At 39.8% G+C, this 20,753-nt stretch overlaps 1 protein-coding gene across 12 annotated transcripts in view; it reads left to right on the top strand.

The window, feature by feature from the left end:
* Window positions 1–20,753, top strand: part of MPDZ (multiple PDZ domain crumbs cell polarity complex component) — a gene marked incomplete at its 5' end in the record, with an annotated part of 133,938 nt that overhangs the window by 13,930 nt on the left and 99,255 nt on the right. For all 12 annotated transcript variants that reach the window (XM_084628273.1, XM_084628274.1, XM_084628271.1 and 9 more), the window contains 6 exons: window positions 8,386–8,613; window positions 9,770–9,909; window positions 12,031–12,244; window positions 15,417–15,545; window positions 17,224–17,427; window positions 20,626–20,740. In XM_084628273.1, coding sequence (XP_084484399.1) covers window positions 8,386–8,613; window positions 9,770–9,909; window positions 12,031–12,244; window positions 15,417–15,545; window positions 17,224–17,427; window positions 20,626–20,740 — 1,030 coding nt within the window. The remainder of the gene's footprint in view (window positions 1–8,385; window positions 8,614–9,769; window positions 9,910–12,030; window positions 12,245–15,416; window positions 15,546–17,223; window positions 17,428–20,625; window positions 20,741–20,753) is intronic.

Raw genomic sequence — 20,753 nt, 5'->3', positions numbered from 1 at the left:
CACTTTATCAGCATGAGTAAGAAAGCAGACATTTCTGTTATATTGGCTGGGTTAGATTTTTTTTTTTTTGTCTTGAGAGAGAGCTTGAGTAAAAATTAGTTTAATGAATAACATTTAGGACCAGATTGTGCATCTGCCTCAGCATCCAGCTGTTCCACTGACCTGTGTGAGAGGGGCATAGCTATGGCTATTGGATGCAGAAATCCCACAATTCCCTTCAGGTTAGCCCATGCTCCAGGGGCAGTAGGAGGAAGCAGTCCCTGTATTCTGAAGCATATGGGACTGCAGCTGTGACTGGTCCTTGCTTGAGGAGTGAAACTGGTAAAAGATTCCTGGCCCCTCATACAGCTGTGCAGCAGCCGGGCATAATCTGGTCCTTGGTTTCCTGTAGTTCTTGGATTTAATCTTGATGCTATTTCACATGGGAAACAAATACTTTTGTAAAGTATTTACAACACTATTTTATTGTAAGTTTCACTCTTCGTGTATTTGATATGGAGGAACTAGTTGCCTGAGAGCATTACAGCAATAATAATAAAATCTTACCAAAAAACAGTCTGTTGAAATTCTGAGGTGAACATAATGCACAATTAGTGAATGAAAATTTAATGCTGACTTTAAAAAAGGCACAGAATGAGTTATGTGGTTGATGTCTGTAGGAGCACGCCATCTGAAATAAAGGTGCGCCAGAAACTGTTATCAGGAATTTGCTGAAAAGTGAATGGAATTTGTATTACTATGTGTCGGGTGGGGAGATAAATGGGATTTTTCTCTATTTAAATGATTTTACTAATTTAGGTGAATGGAGTATTTATCAAATCTGGAACACAAACACCCTCTTTGAGGGAGACAATTTTTTAAAAGTGAAAGGTTTATCTGAGGACATACATATGCAATTGCACAGCTATATTCAGACAGTCTGCTACTGTGATGGTGCTTGCAAATTGGGTGATTTTAATACAGTTTGGGTGTCCAGTGAGCTATCTGCATGTGAATTTACCTAATCTGCATGCACCAGCATGAGCAGTAGCATTTGCAAATATAGGTGTGCAACTGTGCATGGATCTGTTTTTAAAAATGCATCTCTCTCTGTCTCTGTAAAGAGCATTCTATCTGAGGTTGCTATTTTTTCTTATTTAAATGTTTTCAAACAATACAATTGACAATTATGTTTAAAAAAGAAAGAAAAACAGGAAGCTCAATTAAAGAAAATCAAAATGAAATTCCCAAGGAATTTCCTAGGTTTCAATTTTGTCCAATCTTACTTTCTTTGTGTGTGCTGTGTAAATGTTGTGCTCTTGAAAAGATTGACTAAAGTTACTTTGTAGTGTAACTGACAAGGAAGACAAGGGGTGTACTAGAGCAGGGGTGGGCAAACTATGGCTCAGGGGCCACATCCGGCCCCTCAGATATTTTAACCTGGCCCTCGAGCTGCCGACGGGGAATGGGGTCCGGGGCTTGACCTGCTCCATGCGTGCCGTGGCACCGCACGGCTCCCAGAAGCAGCAGCATGTCCTCCCGCCTGCTCCTGTGCATAGGGGCAGCCAGGGAACTCCGCACGCTGCCCCTGCCCCAAGCTCCACCTGCGCAGCTCCCATTGACCAGGAACCATGAGCATTCACGGCCCACCATACAATTTCCAGACCCAGATGTGGCCCTCAGGCCAAAAAGTTTGCCCACCCCTGTACTAGAGTCAGGAAGGAAATGCAGCATACTTTTGTTGTTCAAGCTCCGGGCTCCTGTTGAGGAATGAAGTTGTATGATGGTTTTGTGCACAGTAGGTATTAAGATGAATATGTCAAATTTATTTTCCCTTGAAACTGAACAGAGATTTGAGCAGTGGTCTCTAGGGTCTGAAAGCAGAAGAGCAGGTGCATTAACCTGTCCACTACTTAATGTTGTCTGAGGATTATTTAAGTGATTGACTGTCATGTACTAGGTGCTTGTTGAATAGTCAAGAGACGATAAGATGAGAGAGACATGCAGATTGAAGTTTGGGGAAGGAGAAAAATGATGGCAATTTAGTATAAAAGTCCCATTGATTCACTTTAAACAACACTGCAGAAGTGGGTCTTTCAGAAAGTCTTGCAAGAGGCCCCTGCCGTGGCTACCTCCCTGAACTCAGGAGGGGCTGTACCATGCATAGGGGCTGTGTGGGGAAGGGATGGAGGTGATTATGTGAGAAGCTTAATTCTTAAATGTATCTTTGATAAATATTTAAAATTTGCTAGTAAGCCTCCAGGAGATCAGGTAAACACATAGTCCTAACATACAAATATCACTTGCACTGTACTTAAGAGGTCGTTGCCACCTCTTTGGGGTCCAGAAAATTAGACTCCCTATTTTAGTTCACAGGGAGCCACTCTGTGTTTTCATTCCCTTGTATTTCCTCTGTTCTCTTGAGGTTTTTATGCTTGCTGTCACCTTTCCATCCTTCTTATTTGTGTTAATTGAGAATTGATCCCTTTCATCAGGAGAGGTGGGCTTACCTGAGACCTGTAGGGTTTGAATTTGTTCTAGACCATTTGGTTTTGATCTGCTGATTTGTTTATTTTGGTGTTGATGTTGTGCACTGCCTTTTAGTATATTGCTTAGATGCCCTATAAATACTTTAATTAAAATAAACAATTTTTATAGGTTATTTTGAGATTCTTACAATGCAGAGTTAGGAGATGGAATAGGAAAAATACTTTCTCCCACTAAGAAAAAGCATGGATTCAGTTCAGTTCCTAGTAACATTATGCCTTCAGCACTCATTTGCATATAAGTGTATTAAAGCAACCAGGATGCTCTCTCCATCCCCCCCCCCCACCTCCCCCCAGCAGCCTCTCTCTTTACTGAATGTTTTCTTTCTGATGCTACAGAGCAAGCTCGGTGTTTGAAGATAAGGGAGCGACAGAAAAGACAAATAGAAATTCTGCCTTGTGGTTTGTTGAACTTCTCAAATTTTAAATAATTTGATTTAATTTTTCACCATGTAAAAATATTCTAAACATATTAATCACCCAGCAATGGCAATCCTCCCTTCTCCTTTCTGTCTTTCACTCTGTGCTTCCCCTCCTCCCCCCATCTTAAGAGCTCAAGGCACTGCTAATGAGAAAAATCCCTTCCTTGGCTGGACTGCATTCCTCAGATTTTTCTCCCTTGGAACTATGACCATTTTACATATGATTCAGGAATGGAAAAATAACCCCTGCAAAGCAGACATATGCTAGCTTGCCCACAGTAGTCAGGTGCTCAGTGCTGTAAAGGCTATACAGCAAAGAAATTAAACATAGGCACCGGGAAACAAAAATTTTTTTGCCTGTGAAAGGTGATGTGATGAACAAGTGAAATTCCTGCAAAGCATTACACACAAAAAGCACTCGCAGTTACTGTTTTGTTGTCTTTCTACTGCAGTAGTGACTGTTGGTCCTGGAATCTTTCACATGCTCATAAAACTAAATTTACTCTGACCTAAAAACTCTCCATGTGATTCAGTGAGGTATGAGTGGCAGGGGCAATCAGCATGGCTCTTTTGGAACTGTGCTGCCGGGGATCGGGGTGGGGGGTGGGGGACAGGATTCCAGGGATACAGAGCTGGCACTGAAGATTACGGCTGCTATGTAGGTAATGCTGCTAACCTCCATTGAACAACATGCTCATTTTTAAGGAGCTCGGGTGGGCGGTGTTGGGGTTTGGGGCCAGTCCTAAGGTCTTTTTTTTTTTTCCCCTTTTTTCTTTTTTTGAGTGCTCTGTACCTACTACAGAAAAAAAAATGAAGAGAAAACATTACAAAGAGAACTTTGCAGAGTTAGCCTCTCATTTCAGGTTTTTCAGGATGATTGGATCCTTTATGATTATGCATGCATAATATGCTTGATTATTTTAGGAGACACAAATACAAGATTAAATATTGTATTGAGGTCTGTGTGGTCTTGGGAAATAGTGACACCTGCTCAGACTGACACACACAAACACTTAAGTTTTAAACAAACTAATTTTGTTAGACCTAAAAATTTTGATTACCAGTATGTTTCTTTAAATGCTGATGTACTAAGGATATGACTGGAATAGGATTTTTTTTATTAAAAACATTTTGAACAATCAAATGAAAGTAGTATTTGATTGCATTGAGAGTCTGTCTATGCAACTGTAACATAAGTTTTAACAAACTGTGTAGTATCAGTGAATTTTCTTTTTGTCTAATGCCAAATTATGTCAATATTGCAGATGTTACATACAGTAAAGGAAAGCCAATCAAGGCAAATTAGCATAAGCCAAATTATAGAACAAAGTAATGTTCCTTCTTACAGTACTTACATAATCACAGGGCTATAAAGCTACTTTGTAACGGCGTAATAATGGTTTTATTACTGCCAAGCAGTGCAATTTATATGTTGTGAAAAATATTTCTTATAACCCAAAAGCATCATTTTTGTAGGACTTCCATTTGTGGTTTAATGGCCCCCGGGAATGACCTCTATCTGTGTGATTAAGAGTTGTGTTCACCAGTGGTTCTCAACCTTTTCTATACTGTAATCCTTACCAAAAGAAAACAAACAAACAAATCAGGAACCCCTTCCTATTTAGCCATAAAGAAAGGGAGTATGGTCATGACCTTCCTTGTTTTCAGTTCCCCTGGGTGTTAACATCCTTCAGGGGAAGAACTCATGGCATATGCCAAGGGACAGGTACCATATAGCAAGATGGCTTTGCATAGTATCAATATTTAAAAACAAAACAAAACATTAAGTGTGTGTGTGCGTGACAGAGAGAGAGAGATTAAGTTCTGAATATGTGTGAAAAACTTTACTTTTTCAACATTTTTTTCCCCAAGTTGCGATCAGGAGTCAGAAGCAATTTGACATAGTCCTCTCACATTAAGCTAATCCCCATTGAACGTTCAACTCAATTTCTTCAATTAGCTTTAAAGATAAAGATCACTAAAGTGGAGTGCCACCATCAATTACAGTAGAAGAGCTAGTATTCAATAATGCATCATAGCTGTGCTATAGTCAGTGTTTTGCTGAAAGATTATTTTAAGAAAAGAAGTCTTCTTGTGAGTGTAGTTTTAAGAGCATCTATGATTTTAGTCTTTTTTTATAGTGTATCCAAGGGGCATGTCAGTATTCCTCCTATAAATTCATACATAGGAGAAGCTTTTCTCACCCTGTGCTTTTCATTTTTGGACACACTAAGGGATTTTTTTTTTTTACCGAGCTCCTTGCTCTCCCAGGAAAGTAAGTGATTTATTCTATAACAGGGAGGAGAAACAATACCTTGATGATGTAGACGAGCTGCTGTTCCTAAAAAGGTCAGACCCAGGGAGTCACTGTGGTTCACTCCAGTTGGGATGTTGGTACATCTAGCTCTTCTGTCTGCCGATATGGAAAGTTCTAGATGCAGGACAGGTATTACTGTCACTCTTTGTGGGGAGACAGGCTGAAGAGAGGCTGTTCAGAGGCAATCCATGCCCCACGTGAGATTGAGAGCACTTTTCAATGGCAGCTGTTCCTAAAGAGCATGGTGAGAGGGCAGGGATGAGGCCAGTGGGTCTACGACTATGGGGATGTGCTGGTCAGGGATGATGGTAGAGGAGCATAGTTGTGTGGCTGCAGCCAGCTCTATATGTTAGGAAGGCAGGATAGTATTCTTCCTCACCTGTAGGATGATCTTCTATGTAAGGCATCTCTATTTAGCTTTGTTCAGGTGGTCCAAAATTTGTCTCTTCATCAGCGTTATTTTCAGACTTTCTGTGCTTTTCTGACTTTGTCTTGGAGGGCGATTTCACATATCCCATCAAAGGGGGTGGCTTGAGAACCACACAGAGTGGTGAGGCTTCCGTGGAGTATCAGGGAAAGGGGAAAATGTGGGCACTAAGACAGCATTTCCCCCACTCTATATGCTCAGGGTAAAATCTCTCCTGGAAGGGAGGGTTCCTGCCAACCATGCATAGTGTAAGAGACACCTTGGCATTCTGATATTAAATGAAGAATAATGGCCCCCAAGTATAAGTCTAAGGATAAAATATTGCATACACTTCTATTTGATTATTTTCATAGGTAAAACAATTATAACACACACTTCTAAAAACAGTTGTGCAAGGTGCCTGTTGGGGTTTGCAGCTTTAGGTCCATGTGTTGTGACCTCAGGTTACACATCTAAAACTTTTTGGGTATGATTCTCATTTACACTCAGGCCACTTCACACTGGTCTGGGAGTGTAAAGGGACTGTAATGTGGGAGTGAATTATCACACCTGCTTTAAGGGTGCTTTACATGATTAGGAGTGTGTAAAATGTCCTTATTGTAAATGAGAATCAGGCCCTTTAAAATGTGTTATGATAAGAAACATGACTGTTATTGACATTTGAAGATGGAGCGTACAGAGAGGGATATAGAGCAAATAAAATGTTTACTAACCTTCAAACTGTCAAGTTATGTCACTTGATTGGATTATGTTAGCTGCACAATAGGGAGTAGGTCATCCCTTCATATCATTATACTATATTTGGCAGCAAGCAAGGATTGGGTTTTGAATTTAGATTCCAAGGGTCAGATAGATTCCAAGAATTTAGATTCCAAGGACCAGATTTTCAAATCCTGGCCTCCAGTTCTGTGGGTGTAAATTGCACAGACAAATAATTTTGGACATAGTATTCCGCACATAATTATGGGCCCTTTACAAGGTTAAATTTCTGACTTGAGGGTGCAATCAGATGTCTGAATTAGAGATTGTAACAGGGTGTAGCAGAACCTCTGCTCCAAAACCACTCAGAGACCTTCTGGCTCAGCCCCTGTTCTGAGGAGTAGAAAAGAATCAGATGATTAATTATTAATAGAGATAAAATATGAACAGAGTTAGCATTTTGTGACAGAAAGAAGAGTCATAGAATCATAGGCAATTTTCAGCCTTAATGTCTATCAGGTATTCTTGTCCATCTTTCTGTCAATGCAGGATTGTGTCCTACAGTGTATTTTTAAGTGCTCTGTCCAGCCCTGTCCAATTCTAAATAACTCAAGCAAAGAGACTTGCACCATTAACCTTAGGATACTACTTCACAGTCTGAGAGTGTGTTCAGTCTACATTTTCTTTGAAATGAGACTGAATAGAATGAAATACTCTTCTGCTGCATTTGGATACGTTAGAGGATGTTTACTAGAGTGGCACTTGCAGGTAGTGTGAAAGTTTAAAGCTGAAGAAGGAGATAAGTGATGGAACAAAATAGTGATTATAGAATGGGAGAAATAATAGCAAGATGATTTAATTAATTTCATTACCCAGTGTAAGTACAGTAGTTAGGGCAGTGATATTGGAGTTGATATAATACTATTAGAGTTAAGAAAATGATTTAAAAAAATCAGGAATGTTTAGATTTTCTATTGATATTTGAAACTATGATGACAACTTTAAAGATAAAGAAGGAAAACTACAATCTATTATTTTACCTAATTTTTCCTTTGGCATTATAGGACATGGTGCAAGCGTTTTGGTACAGTGTTTGCTGTTGTAAATAGCAAAATAAGTCCATAATTTCTAGTCACAGTGCAGGAGGGAGAGCAGGTGTTCCAGAGCTTCTGTGAGTGGACAGGCAAGAGTGGGGAACAGGCAGAGTCTTGACTCCCTGCCTTCAAAGTGCTAGTCAGCATAGCTCTACTTGTACATTTTAAAAAAAAAGTAATCTGCTTCTGGCTAAGGGCAAGCAGGGCAAGGATTGTGATCCTCTGAGTCAGTTTATTCTCTAGTCCGCTCTAGGGGCAGCACGATGTACAAGCCCTTTTCTCAGGGCAAATAGTAAAGGTATAAACTAGAGTTGAAATATTTGCAAAGTAGTCTAGGGGATTTAGACACATCATCCATTAGTTTTAAATTAAACCCTTGAACTGACTGAGAGGTTAATAGAGCGTGACAGTCTTAGTATATGGTGACACAAAAGACCAGACCCATGAACTCTCAGTGAGACCTCTAATTCCGTCATCATTGGTGAGGTTTCTCTCCCCAAGATAAATCCAGATTTTATTTAAGAGGGTTAAGTTGGTTTTAAAAGACTCTGGTATGGTGACAACAGCTCTGTTCAAATTTGTCCTGAATTACCACAGTGCTAGAACAGTTCTGGCTGTTTACACTAAAAAGAACAAATACTTTTAATATAGGATACAGATGATGCTTGCAAACTGTTTCCATGATTTTTTTACTTATATATTTTTATGGTTCACAACTTGATATCAATGAACATATTGTCTGTATGAGGAAAAAGTGTGTCATTTAAAAAAAATCTAAGATCATTTTTGTGTTCTTTTTGTCGTGGCAAGAAGATCTGTTAATCATGATGCGGTTTATCCATAATTATTTTTTTGCCAAACTGTAAGACTAAAATTCTATAATGTTATGAATCATCTTCAGGTAAATGTCGCACCATCCATACATTCGGCTGGCAAGTTCCCACAGCTTCCCTATCATGGTGCTAGTGTGGATTCCTTGCCACATAACGAATCCTATTTATTGGCTCAGCAGAATGGCAGCCCTGCTAATGTGCTAGAAGCATCTGTGAGATCTGTTACTCCTCAGATTAATGGGAAATCCTCCAGCTCCAGTGATGAGTTGGAGCAACTAATGAGAAATATGTCACAGGTAAGACAACATGCCTGCAAATAGTTAAATTTTCCATTGACGTATTTGATAACTTATGGTAACCACAAAGTTATTATTGAATGAATTCAAAATATTTTCATTTTTATGCTTCTACTTAAAGAGAAATGAATTACAGTATTTAAAAGCAAACACCCCCTCCCCATTTAAACTGTTTTGATGTGAAACAAAATATTTCTAGCCTTTTTATTTGAGAAACACTTGGAATTTTAGAATAAACGTGGAAATATTCTCAACGAAATAGCATTGATACTATACTATTTATTATTTACCGCATGGTTAACTACACTTCTCTTAATGGAGCAATATTTTCACAGCAGATCTGCACTCCAGTATTCTTCTTTCACCATATGTGAAGAACTGCCATTCCATATATGAAAGAGTGTGGATTATCAGAGTCTGTATCAATTGTATGGCTCTCACAGTGGAATTTTGCTGTTACGGGGTATTACAGGATTAATAAAGTATATAATAAAATCAGGAATTAGATGTGAAAAAGACCTATTAAGCCATCTAGTCCATCTCTCTGCCATTATAGTGGGCCAATAATGCCAGGCAGACTTTACAACTCCATTGACTTCAATCAGGTTGTACAAAGGGACATTAGGTTAAAATTTGGCCAAGAAGTTCTTTCAGTGCATTTCCAGTTTATTTTTAAGAGACTCAGGGGAGAGGTTTTCCATCACTTCGCTTGGGAGAGTCTTTCCCAGTCTAATGGACAATACTGTCAGAAAGCTTCTCCTGATGGCCTAAATGTTCTCTTTTTGAATTTCATTCCATTATACCTACTTATACTCTGTAATTGCTCTTCCTCCTTCAAGTATTTATAGACATTTAAGGTTTCCCTTTAGTCACCACTCAGCCAAGCTATATGTATCTAGCTCTTTTCAGCCTTTTCTTCCAGGCTATAACAACTTTGTTGCTCTTCTCTGAAATCCTTCTATTAACTTTTGTATGGCCCAGAGATATAAGAACTGGATGCAGCATTCCATGGTTTTGCTATATGTTCCAATAAGTTATTAATTTATTGACTTGAGCGAAGTCTACTCTGGTTGTAAGAGTTTGTTAAAATGGTTCATCAATGCTGCTTTTGAGTATTTTTAACATTTGTACCTTTTTGTTTATTTTGCTTGAACAGGGTCGCCTTGTTGAGACCTTAGAGCTGGTTAAACCTCCAAGTGGTGGGCTGGGCTTTAGTGTTGTGGGATTGAAGAGCGAAAACAGAGGGGAACTGGGAATATTTGTGCAGGAGATCCAAGAAGGAAGCGTGGCATATAGGTGAGATCATTGGTTCTGAATAATGACATCTTAATGTAACTTAGTCATTGGTGTCCTTGTTTGTGCTTTGTCATTCACAGTACCACCACACATTCTCTTTTACTCTTAGGCCCAAGACATTTAAAGTCTGCTTTTAAATTGAGATTTAAGATTTACATTAATAAATTTTCAATCATAAATGTAATCATAGTATCATATTATTGCATTGGATTAGAGCTATATATGATCACTTATGTAGTATTTTTAAAATTTATTCTACCAGATGAAGGAGTTGATTCTGATCTCAGTACCCTGGTACAACACCTGTTTGTATTGCTGGGGAATATTCTATACTTTTAAAGATAGAATAGTCCCCTCAATTCTTAAAAAATAGTTTCAAAGATGTATGTTTGAGGCAATTGTTTTTGACCAAGATTCTTTACTTGAAATAGTAATGTACTGTAGGAGTATCCCCAATGGAGTTACTGTTGCTGCTTGCAGAGTAAGGTACTGTAGAGCAGCAGTAAGGGGATCAGAATGTCATTACAAACAGTGCTTAACCTAATATGCGTACACTTTTCAAAAAAAAGTGGATGGAATTAACCAAATATAGCCAGACAATGTTACCTGGAACTCACCAATAATTATTGTTTGTGAAAATATCCTTTATACCTTAATCTTGGTCTCACAAGCTAGGCTTGAACAAAGAACTTTTGGGCTTAGGAGCTACATAGGAAAGCCCGTACTCCTAGAGACTATTAGGAGGTGTAGGAGAGTTGGTCCACTGTACTCTCCCCGTCCAATGCCCAGATTGTTTGTTACCCAGTGGATTTGCAATGCATGAACCCACTGGCTATGCCTCTGCCTAAGTTTACCTCTCTGTGGCCATGGGAAGTCCCTGTGGATATCCTCTCTGTTATATGCAGCATGGGATCTCCCTGCTCACCTCTCTGGGCAACAGGTTAGTATTTAAACTGCTTTTGGTCTGAACACAGCCATTCAAGTGAGTGCAGTGTACGGGCCCTATAGTTAAATTCAGCAACATATGGTTTGCTCTTCACCGCAACAATCTTTTCTAGACTGTTTAAGGCCCACCTTCAAATTACTTTTCCATGCAAGTGGTTTGTGTTGCCTTATGCAAAGGGTTAAGCTGAAACATGTTTTTATTGAATCAACTTCTTATTGATTTGTGAACCAAAACAAGTGCTATGTCAGTTCTCGGGTCACTTTAGTGGGGTACAGAACTGTTCAACTACTGTGATGTAAATTAGAGAGTCCCTGAAGCAATAAATCTTACAGAGGATTTCAGTTCCCAGCAAAATATTCTTGATTAGGGCTAGAGGACATTTCTTCCTGGTCACTTCTAAGTACTTTGGCCCCTTTTCCAGGCCAGACAACCAAAGAAGTATGTGATATGGAGAAAAAAAAATTACGACTTCATGTGTGTTTCACAGAGAATTGTCATGTGTATATATATTGAAAAAGAGCCTTTGCTTCTTTGAATCTTTCTGAAGCAATAAAGGTTAAGAGTAACTCATCTGTAGATTTCATACACATTCTTTTGAAGTAGGTCTGGGAAAGGGCTCAATGTGTGACTGTACATCAGTACTTCATTTGCCACAAAATGATTTATTTTATAATTTATGTAGGTGTTTCATTTAAAAGGGTTCTGTTTTACCATACATTCTCTCCGTCTTGCTGAAAAGAAAATTGTTTTTTCCTAAGATCTTGATGAAAGTGTGTTCCACTACATGGTTTGATGAATATTCAGAACTTGCACACTGAACAAAGTAGAGCACTTGGTCTGTTAAGCAAGCTCAAAGTCAAGAATAAACATAAGTTCCCAGGCTATGGTTGGGAGCAACTCGGATCTAATATGCTTAGTCTCAGATGGGGGTGCAGGGAGAACGGAGCTAGCTAGGGGGTAGCAGCCATGAGAGAGTGGCAGTGGGATTAGCTTCAAAGGGAGCTGATCACCAGAGTGCCACAATAGCTCCTTGTAGCAAAACTTCAGGGAAAGATTAAGAAGTGGGGAAAATAGAAAACAGGATAAAAAATACTGGAAAATTGTCAAAATACTATGTCTGTAGCAACATTTTTTTTCTTGTGTGTTTTTTTGTTTTGGTTATATGTTTGTGACAGAGATGGAAGGCTGAAGGAAGCAGATCAAATCCTTGCTATTAATGGACAAGCCCTTGATCAGACAGTTACTCATCAACAGGCTATCAGCATCCTGCAGAAGGCAAAAGATAATGTCCAGCTAGTTGTGGCCAGGGGTTCCTTGCCTCAGCTGATCAGTCCTGTAGTTTCTCGATCTCCATCTGCTGCTAGCACAGTCTCTGCCCATTCCAACCCGGTGAGTACCTCCCAAATGTAAGGGCTGTGTATATGTTTTCAGTTTTGGTTGCATATAAGCTTACAATATCCAGTACTATGTAACCCATGTATTTTTTTCCCCCTGCTCCTGACCTCTTTCTCCCAAAATAGGCCATTTGGGCTGTACCTTTCCTCCTGTATATACTGGAAACATTTCAGGATTGTTCAGGAGGCTTTGGGGCTTGGTCATGTCCTTTCTTCCCATGTGTCAAATTCTCTGTCTTCAAAGAGGCAAATAGAGCACTTCTGCTTTATCCATTGCAGTCCCAGCTTTTAAAGCTTTTTTGGAAACAGCGGTAAATGGAATCTTCTCCTGTGATCTACATCTCTCCTTTTAGGGAACAGAAACTTGTGGGGCTTTGCAATCTGATCTATACCAGCAACCAGGCTCATTCTCCCTGTTTATGCTCTCATTCTCATATGGCAGAGAAGGCCAAATAGAGCATGCAGAAGGCCAGTGTGTGGGAAGGGAGGCATAGGCTAAATGTCTCAGATTGGGGGAGACATCTGTCATGATTACAGGGCTATAGCTGCACCTCTGTCTCCTTTTCTGGTCTCTCTGAGTGCACCCTCTCAGGTGTCAGGTCTATTACCAGGGAAGAAATCCACAATTCTCCCAGTCTTAGACTGGGCTACAGTACCTTGTGTAACAACAGCTCTTACCCTGCAGTTCCAACTGAATATGAACTCTTCTTTTCGGCAGCCTGTGACCAGCAGTGTATGTCGTGACCAGAGAGCCTTTTCAAAACCAAGTATTGTTTATTTTGACAATACGAGCAAAGCATCTAGACAGTGGTGGTTTTTTTTGTTTTTGTTTTTTAAGTTTGCATGCATGTCTGTCTTACTGTCCCCCGACTATACCCTCAGAAGGCTTAACTTTTTCTGACGTGCTCAGCAGGTACCTGTCTCTCAATCTGGTTTCCCCAAATTCACCCCTCTCTGAAAGTGTGTTCATTTTGAAACTTGCCACAGGTCTGTTGATCTCCTCTGAGCGTGGACCTTTTCCTGTTCTGGTTTTGTCTCTTAACAACCTTCAAGAATTTGCGGAGAAGTGGCTTATCTTGAGCTTGCTTGTTTTTCCTTACAGAGCACTATTAAATGAAACAATTGTATTCATATAGTGAACACCCCAATAAGCAGGTCAACATATAGCATGGAGTATCCATAAATCATTGCAGAACAGCTCCACTTCCATCACAATGTCAAGTCCAGAAAGAAAGCCATCAGGCAATAAATATTCCATGCTCATCATATCAACTTCAGACTACCCATTGTAGGCTGGGAACCTCTGTTTGTCACTCAAGGGACAATTCTGCCTGTGCACAAAGCTGTTGATTTGAAGTGGAATGTGAAATGAATGACAGCTGATTATTTGGATCTACACTGAAGAGGCTTTCGTCCTTTTCGGTGGCTGAAAATGCCTGATGCTGTGTGATGTAATCATAATGATTTACACCACTTAAACGAATAGTACTGTTCAAGTCCTAATTTCTTTGAATAGACACAGATTTTCTAACCCATGCTACTCTCATGGTGTAAAGGGAGTAGAAAGCTTGTTGAATTTTCCTTGTTGAGGTTATCTCTGGCATGGAGGACTCCTCAGGGAGTACAGAGTTGGCATAGGCAGTCCTGCAGCCTCCTGATGTTGGGGTCGGGGTTTGGCTAGAGTGAGCTGTGCTTCAGCTATTTCTGTTGGATGAATGGTCCCCTACGGAGTCATAGCCAGTGTGTGTCATTTACAGCAGCTGCCAGGCTGCTCTCATCTATGCTGGGGATGGAGGAGAACTGGCCCTCTTGCAGTCTCCCCTTCAGTTGTAGCTAAGAATTGAGTCCATAGCCTCTTTTCAGTGCATGCATGTGACTTCTGGTGGGAGTGACGCATCTACATTAGAGGAGACTTTGAGTCCCATTCCAGTAAGATGCTAAATGCTTCCCATAGGGTATTGTGATAAAGAAAGGGGGGAACGGGGAACGATAGCTGTAAAATCCCTCTTCGTAGCTGTTCTTTACTTGATCTACCTGTAAAGGGTTAAAAAGTCCCCCAGGTAGAGGAAAAAAAAGTGGGCATCTGACCAAAAGAGTCAGTGAGAAGGCCAGAACTTTTTAAAATGGGAAAAGAAACTTTTCCTTTGTCTGTGGTTGCTCTTTCTGGGCTGCAGGGACACAGAGCAGCAATGCTATAAGCAGGAATGCTATGTGAGCTTTGAACCGGGTATGAAAAATTATTTTCCATACCTAGAAGGAATCATTTGGATAGGGAATGTTTAGGTAAACGTGACCAGGTTTATTTTTTTATTTTGGCTTGTGGATCTCCTTTGTGCTAACCCCAGATGCTTTTGTTTGCTTGTAACCTTTAAGCTGAATCCCCAAGAAAGCTATTTGGGGTGCTTAATTTTTGGAATTTGCTCTTTTAAAATCTAGCAAAAGCCTACATTTCAAATGTATTTTCTTTCTTTTTGTTGTTAATGAAATTCACCTTTTTTAAGAACAGGATTGGATTTTTGATGTCCTAAGAGGTTTGTGCATATGCTGTTAGATTAGCTGGTGGCAACAGCTAATTTCCTTTGTTTTCTTTCTCAGCTCTTCCCCAGAGGGGGTGTGAAAGGGCTTGAGGGTACCCCACAGGAGAAATTCCCAAGTGCTCCTTCCTGGGTCCAAAGTTTTTTTTTTTTTTTTTTTTTTGCATTTGGATGGTGGCAGCATTTACCAAGCCAAGGTCAGAAAAGCTGAAACCTTGGGAGTTTAATACAAGCCTAGAGTGGCAAGTATTAATTTTTAGAATTTGTGCGAGTCCCCACCTTCTGTACTTGAAGTACTAGAGTGGGGATTCAGCTTTGACAGGTATTAAGCACATTTTATTCCTTTTGACTGTGTTGAGAGTTGAAGGCACTCAGCACCTCCCAGTATCCCTAAGAATTTGATCTGTAAACAGATTCATGGAGAGGCTACATAGTGAAGAAATTCTTCTTGTTAAATGCCCACCTGCCTTTCCAGTGGGCTAATAGTAACTGATATAGAGCCACCCTTAGTCTTTCTTTCCCCCCTCTTTTCAAAAATATGTCATAGAAATACTGTGTAAGTATCTTGTGACGAGACTGAATAGGTGTGTTCTAAGTCATTTGCAAGCTTATTTACAAGTTTACTCCTTGTAGGTCCACTGGCAGCATGTGGAGACCATTGAGTTGGTGAATGATGGATCAGGTTTGGGATTTGGGATAGTGGGAGGAAAGTCAGCAGGAGTGATAGTTAAAACCATCCTCCCAGGAGGAGTAGCTGATCAGGTAATCTTCTTCTACAATTTCTTCTTTACTGTTTAGTGTGGGGTAAATTTATCATGTAAATCTGCCACAATAATGTTAAGTGACAGTTTTCTTCTTTGTAGGCTGAAAGAAAAAGATGTTGCTAGTAATGTATATGGGCAAATTACTCTTATTAATGATCATGTGTAGAATGTGGGATCTGCACGTACAAACCCAAAAGTGGAATCTGGCCTTCAGTCACTCTCCTAAATCTATTACGTTGTACCACTCCTATTGTGTGCTGATAAGTATATCATTTCTAACTCTGAAATAAATAGCCCAATAGTCTTTCACCTGTCTAATCGAACCCAAGTTGGAAATGACCAAAGGTAATTACTATCATAGTGTCCTGTATGAGATGAGTTTGGTGATCTCGCTCCATTTCCCAGTGTGAAGGTGTCTATAACACAAAACCACCCCCCAGGGCACCCTGTCAGCAGTTATGGCAAGGAGCGCAAGGATTGAATGGGTTCGGAGACAGATTGTTCCTCTGACCTGTAGGTCTTTGTAGATCAGGATTGAGGCATTAAGGTAATGTCTACACTGCAGTCGAAGGTGTGTTTGCAGCACATGTAGACGTACCCAAGTTAGCTTTAATCTATCTAGTGCAATTACCAATAGCAGTGAAACCATGGCAACATGGACTTCAGCATGGGCTAACCCGTGCTGCTGTGGCTTCACTGCTATTGGTTCTTACGCCAGCTAGATGAAAGCTAGCTTAGGTTCGTATACACTGACTGCAATCACATTTGCAGTTATAGTATTGACATACCAAACACTGCTCTGTCTGTGGGTAGCTCGTGCTGCTGATGTCCATGCTGCATGTGTTCTGTGGACCAACAGATGAGTTCACTCCCCAGTCTGTCAGTTTTAATACCTCATGGGTACTAAAGTCACTTAAAACATTTTTTTCGTTTAAAGTAAAAGAAACAAGAAATAAGTGAAGAATGTTTTTTAAAGCAATATAAATAACTGTGATATCACACTAAATGAGAAATATAATTTATTTTAAAAACATGGTTAATCATAGAATATCAGGGTTGGAAGGGACCTTAGGAGGTCATCTAGTCCAACCCCCTGCTCAAAGCAGGACCAGTCCCCAATTTTTGCCCCAGACCCCTAAATGGCCCCCTCAAGGATTGAGCTCACAACCCTGGGTTTAGCAGGCCAATGCTCAAACCACTGAGCTATCCCTCCCCCCAAGGGCCAGCTCTTAAACAAGAGGCCCACGATCTATACACACACAAATGCGTGTTTGTATGTGCACAAATGACAGTGCACAAAATAACTGAAATTACAGATGCAAGTCAGGCACTAGTGGGTGTGCAAGGGTATTTTGAAGACAAAATTCCCATCTTTGTATAAAATTGCTAAATGTGTAAGCAGTTTACATAATTATAGACAGTTTTGTATGCAGAAGTTGGTCTCCACTTCTAAAAATATTTTCCTGTGCACATACAGCTGCCCTTATATGACACATGGGCATATTCTTTTTCCTCTGCCCCACCATGAGTGTATGGTCTGACATTTAAAAACTAGTTGCAGAGCTCACGCGTTTTAAATTGACCAATATGACCGTTTGTGTGAGGGAAGAGGGAAAATAACTGCTAGAGGTTTTTATTATAATTGTGACTGGTTGTCTGGTTACTTCCTTGTCCAGCATGGAAGGTTATGCAGTGGAGACCACATCCTGAAAATTGGCGATACAGACCTGGCTGGAATGAGCAGTGAACAAGTGGCACAAGTTCTGAGACAGTGTGGAAATCGAGTGAAGTTGGTCATTGCAAGAGGTCCCGTAGAGGAAACACCTCCACCAGCTGTCCCTCCATCTACCCCCGTACCAACTTCCATACCAGAGAAACAGGTACATATAAACACATATTAAGATGTGGCAACTGTCACTCTGTTACCAGTTGGATAATATTACATTTGTATCAGGGACCAGTGTTTTAATGACCAGTAGCCATGTTTTCATCCTTTAGCTATGGAAAGCAGGATCCTACAAGCCCAGTGTGTAAGGAGCCCCAGTGACGTGAGTGGAAGTTGTATGGATGGAGTTCTTTCAGGATCCAGGCTTGAAGATATGTGTGTGGTAGAAATAATTTTTTAAGCATCCAGGTTGATTAGCCCATTAACCTGGATGTGCCCGTTAGTGGTGCTTTGGGACAGCTTAATGATTAATGTGTTGCAGCACCTCCCTGAAGTTTGCAACCCTTTCTCTAGAGTGGGCCAGCTGGATCTGCAGTCCTTTCCTCTGTCTGCCTCTCCGTCTCCTCCTCAGGCACATCTCTTCATCCTCATATTGTCATCACCATCCGTCAGACAGCTCCTCACTGTGCCAGCCAGCACACAGCTGCAGCTCCTTTCCTTGGTAACCTGACACAGCTTCATGAGCTAGCCAAATGCCAGACAGTCACCCAGCTGCTACCCTTATTCCTCTTCCGATGTTCTGACACTCCCTCTTTCCTCCATTGTTCTGTTTCTCTCTCTCCTGACTTCCCCAAAATATACCTTATCTACCAGTGCCTCCCCTCCATGATTTCTTCCTTTTAAATTTCAGAAAAAAATGCTGAGGGAGAAGATGTCAACATAGGGAAAAAATGGAAAGTGAAAGCATTTGTAATTTAAGCGCAATTCATATGTCAAGTTCACTTATTCAGATGTTTGCTATCATGAGAATTACCACTTTTTCATGAAGCACACTATAGTAGGAGTGTCACAATGAGTTGTAAATTTAAAATAGGAAGCTGAAAATCTTTGTATGTGTATATAACATAGCCTAGTTCAATGCAGTGAGTACCTACTCAACTTAAGTGTGGCAGTATCAGTCCCATAATGAGCACACACACATAGCCACATGTAGATAAATGAATGAAATGAGAGAAGATTGTTAAACTTTTAAGACTAAAATAGATCTTATTTATACTCCATAATAAATTTCTCGTTTCAGCTTTCCTTACTATTTCTAGGAATATGTCTACTGATGTCAGTGAATTTAAAACACTTCTTTAAGTTAGACTACTTTGAGAAAATTCCTTTTTCTTGTTTAAAAAACAAAACAAAAACAATCTCCCCTCGATAACCATAGCTATTTCATGTTGCAGAAAGAGGACAGAATAGGCAGATAACTTCACCCCTCCTGTTCTATTATAGGCAGGCTTCTATATTCCCATTAGGTGGTGTTGAAACAGTTTGAGAGGAGATTACTATTTTCACAGTGCCTAAAGGTTAAGCGAGGGGAAGGGGGGGTGAAGAGAAGTTAGCTCTTCTGACCCTTGTTTGCAAATCAAAATTGTCCCCCTTTTTAGAAGGGAAATGTCTCAATTCAGAGCATTTCAACAGAAGTTTTCTTTGTGGGAAACATCAAATAGAGGAGTCAATAACCACCAGCATATATTATTTAGCTGTAAAACAGTACTTTTAGAAAAGCAGCTGATTCTCAATACTTCATGTATCAAAACATCTAGATTTATGTTGTTCTGGCTGTTACATGATGTGAAATGCTGGTATCAGAGGTGCAATCATGAGGATGATATAATCCAGTGCTTCCATTACTACTACGGAAATAATGCCAAAACCTCACTTTTATTTTTTAGCCTCCTCTTCCCTCCTGTTTTTTTTTTTCCTCAGTTCACCACCTTGTCCCTGGCAGGAGGTGTGTTGTGTTTGGGCAGCTGCCTTACGTCTGCACAAAATCTCCCTTGCTGAATATAGAAACTCAGTTAATGATGCTGAAAGCCGCAGTAACTTGTGTGTGGACATTTACCACCAATCTTTTGGAGAATGCCTCTGATACAGCTCCCCCTCAGGCATCCGCGGCTCACTCTTAAATGCAGGATGGGAGGATGGGCCTTAACCGGGTGAGGCTACAGCAAAGGGGCTTCTACAGGACATCAATAACACAGGGATGGTGCCATGAAACTGGCACCCTTCTTCTGATTCTCAGGAGAGATTAGTAATTCTGGAAACTAATCAGCTAATGGAAATGGAAGCAATTATTGGGCTCTAAACATGGATTGTTATAATTTATGTGCCATCCAAATAACCCTGTAATATGAAGGAAGTAGGTTTAGAGCTGCAGAATTAGTTGCTTTGCTTGTGCTTGACTGTATTTTTGGATGGAGTTATTCAGATAAAGAAATGGGTCAGATCTTCAGCTGATGTATATTAGCGTAGCACTATTGACTACAGTGGAGTTACATTGATTTACTCAAACTGGTAATCTGGCCACTGAATATTTATCTAAAACATCAGAAAAAAGCCAGTTCTATGAAAGTGATATACTTAATGCCTCGAAGTTAAGTTTTCTGAATTTTTTTAATAAGACGTTTATTATTGACATGGGCATTTAATTGGCATTCTCCTGTTGTAATCAAAGCACTTCCGTTAGCAATAAATAAACGAATTAGTTACCAACAGCCTTTTCTGTCACAGAAGTTCAGAGGACTATAATGTGTGTTAGTGGTGATTATCATAATTTAAATAGCTGGAAGTATAATTGCCACCTTCTAAAATAGAAATTTCAAGTCTTGCTGAAAACAGGAAACATAATTGTTTCACTGGAAATAGATTCCATTATGTTTCAAACTTGGCATTTATAAGAAAAAAATAACTAAAGTAACTGGCCATTTATTTGAAAAATTACAAGTTTTTTAAAAAAAACCTTTTTATTTGTGGTTATTTTAAATTTAGCACAAGCCTTTGTGATCTGTTGAAAGCTGAGATTAAAGGAGTCTCAGAACTGTATGCATCATTGTATTTAAGCATGTATTGTGCATATTACTGTGCAAGACATATATTGCTCAGCTTGTTAGAGCTTCATCTGTCATTTATTATTTGTGGGTGGGTGGGTGGGTGTGGAGAGAAGTGTCAGGATCCCAGTAACATTCTGGTGAGAAATGTTGTCTGTGTACAATATGGCTGTCTGTCTCAATGTCAGGGTTGGAGCAGAAGAAAAGTTGCTACTTTGTCTTTGACATTTGTCTCTAATGTTTGACTTCATGGAATGCAGCTTCTTTTTTTAAAAAAAGATTTCCTTTTTCATTACACTCTCTCTTGTTAGGCAGAGACTTCTTTTGATATTGATGAAGATGGAGAGAAATTTGATGTAGAACTCACTAAAAACCTCCAAGGATTAGGAATAACTATTGCTGGTTATATTGGAGACAAATCCTCAGGTAAAGTTAAAAT

Source organism: Lepidochelys olivacea (assembly GCF_965140295.1).
Source record: "Lepidochelys olivacea isolate rLepOli2 genome assembly, chromosome: 5".
In the NCBI taxonomy this organism is placed as follows: domain Eukaryota; kingdom Metazoa; phylum Chordata; order Testudines; family Cheloniidae; genus Lepidochelys; species Lepidochelys olivacea.
The sequence above is the reverse complement of the archived record's forward strand: the minus strand, read 5'-3'. Positions and strand labels throughout refer to the sequence as shown.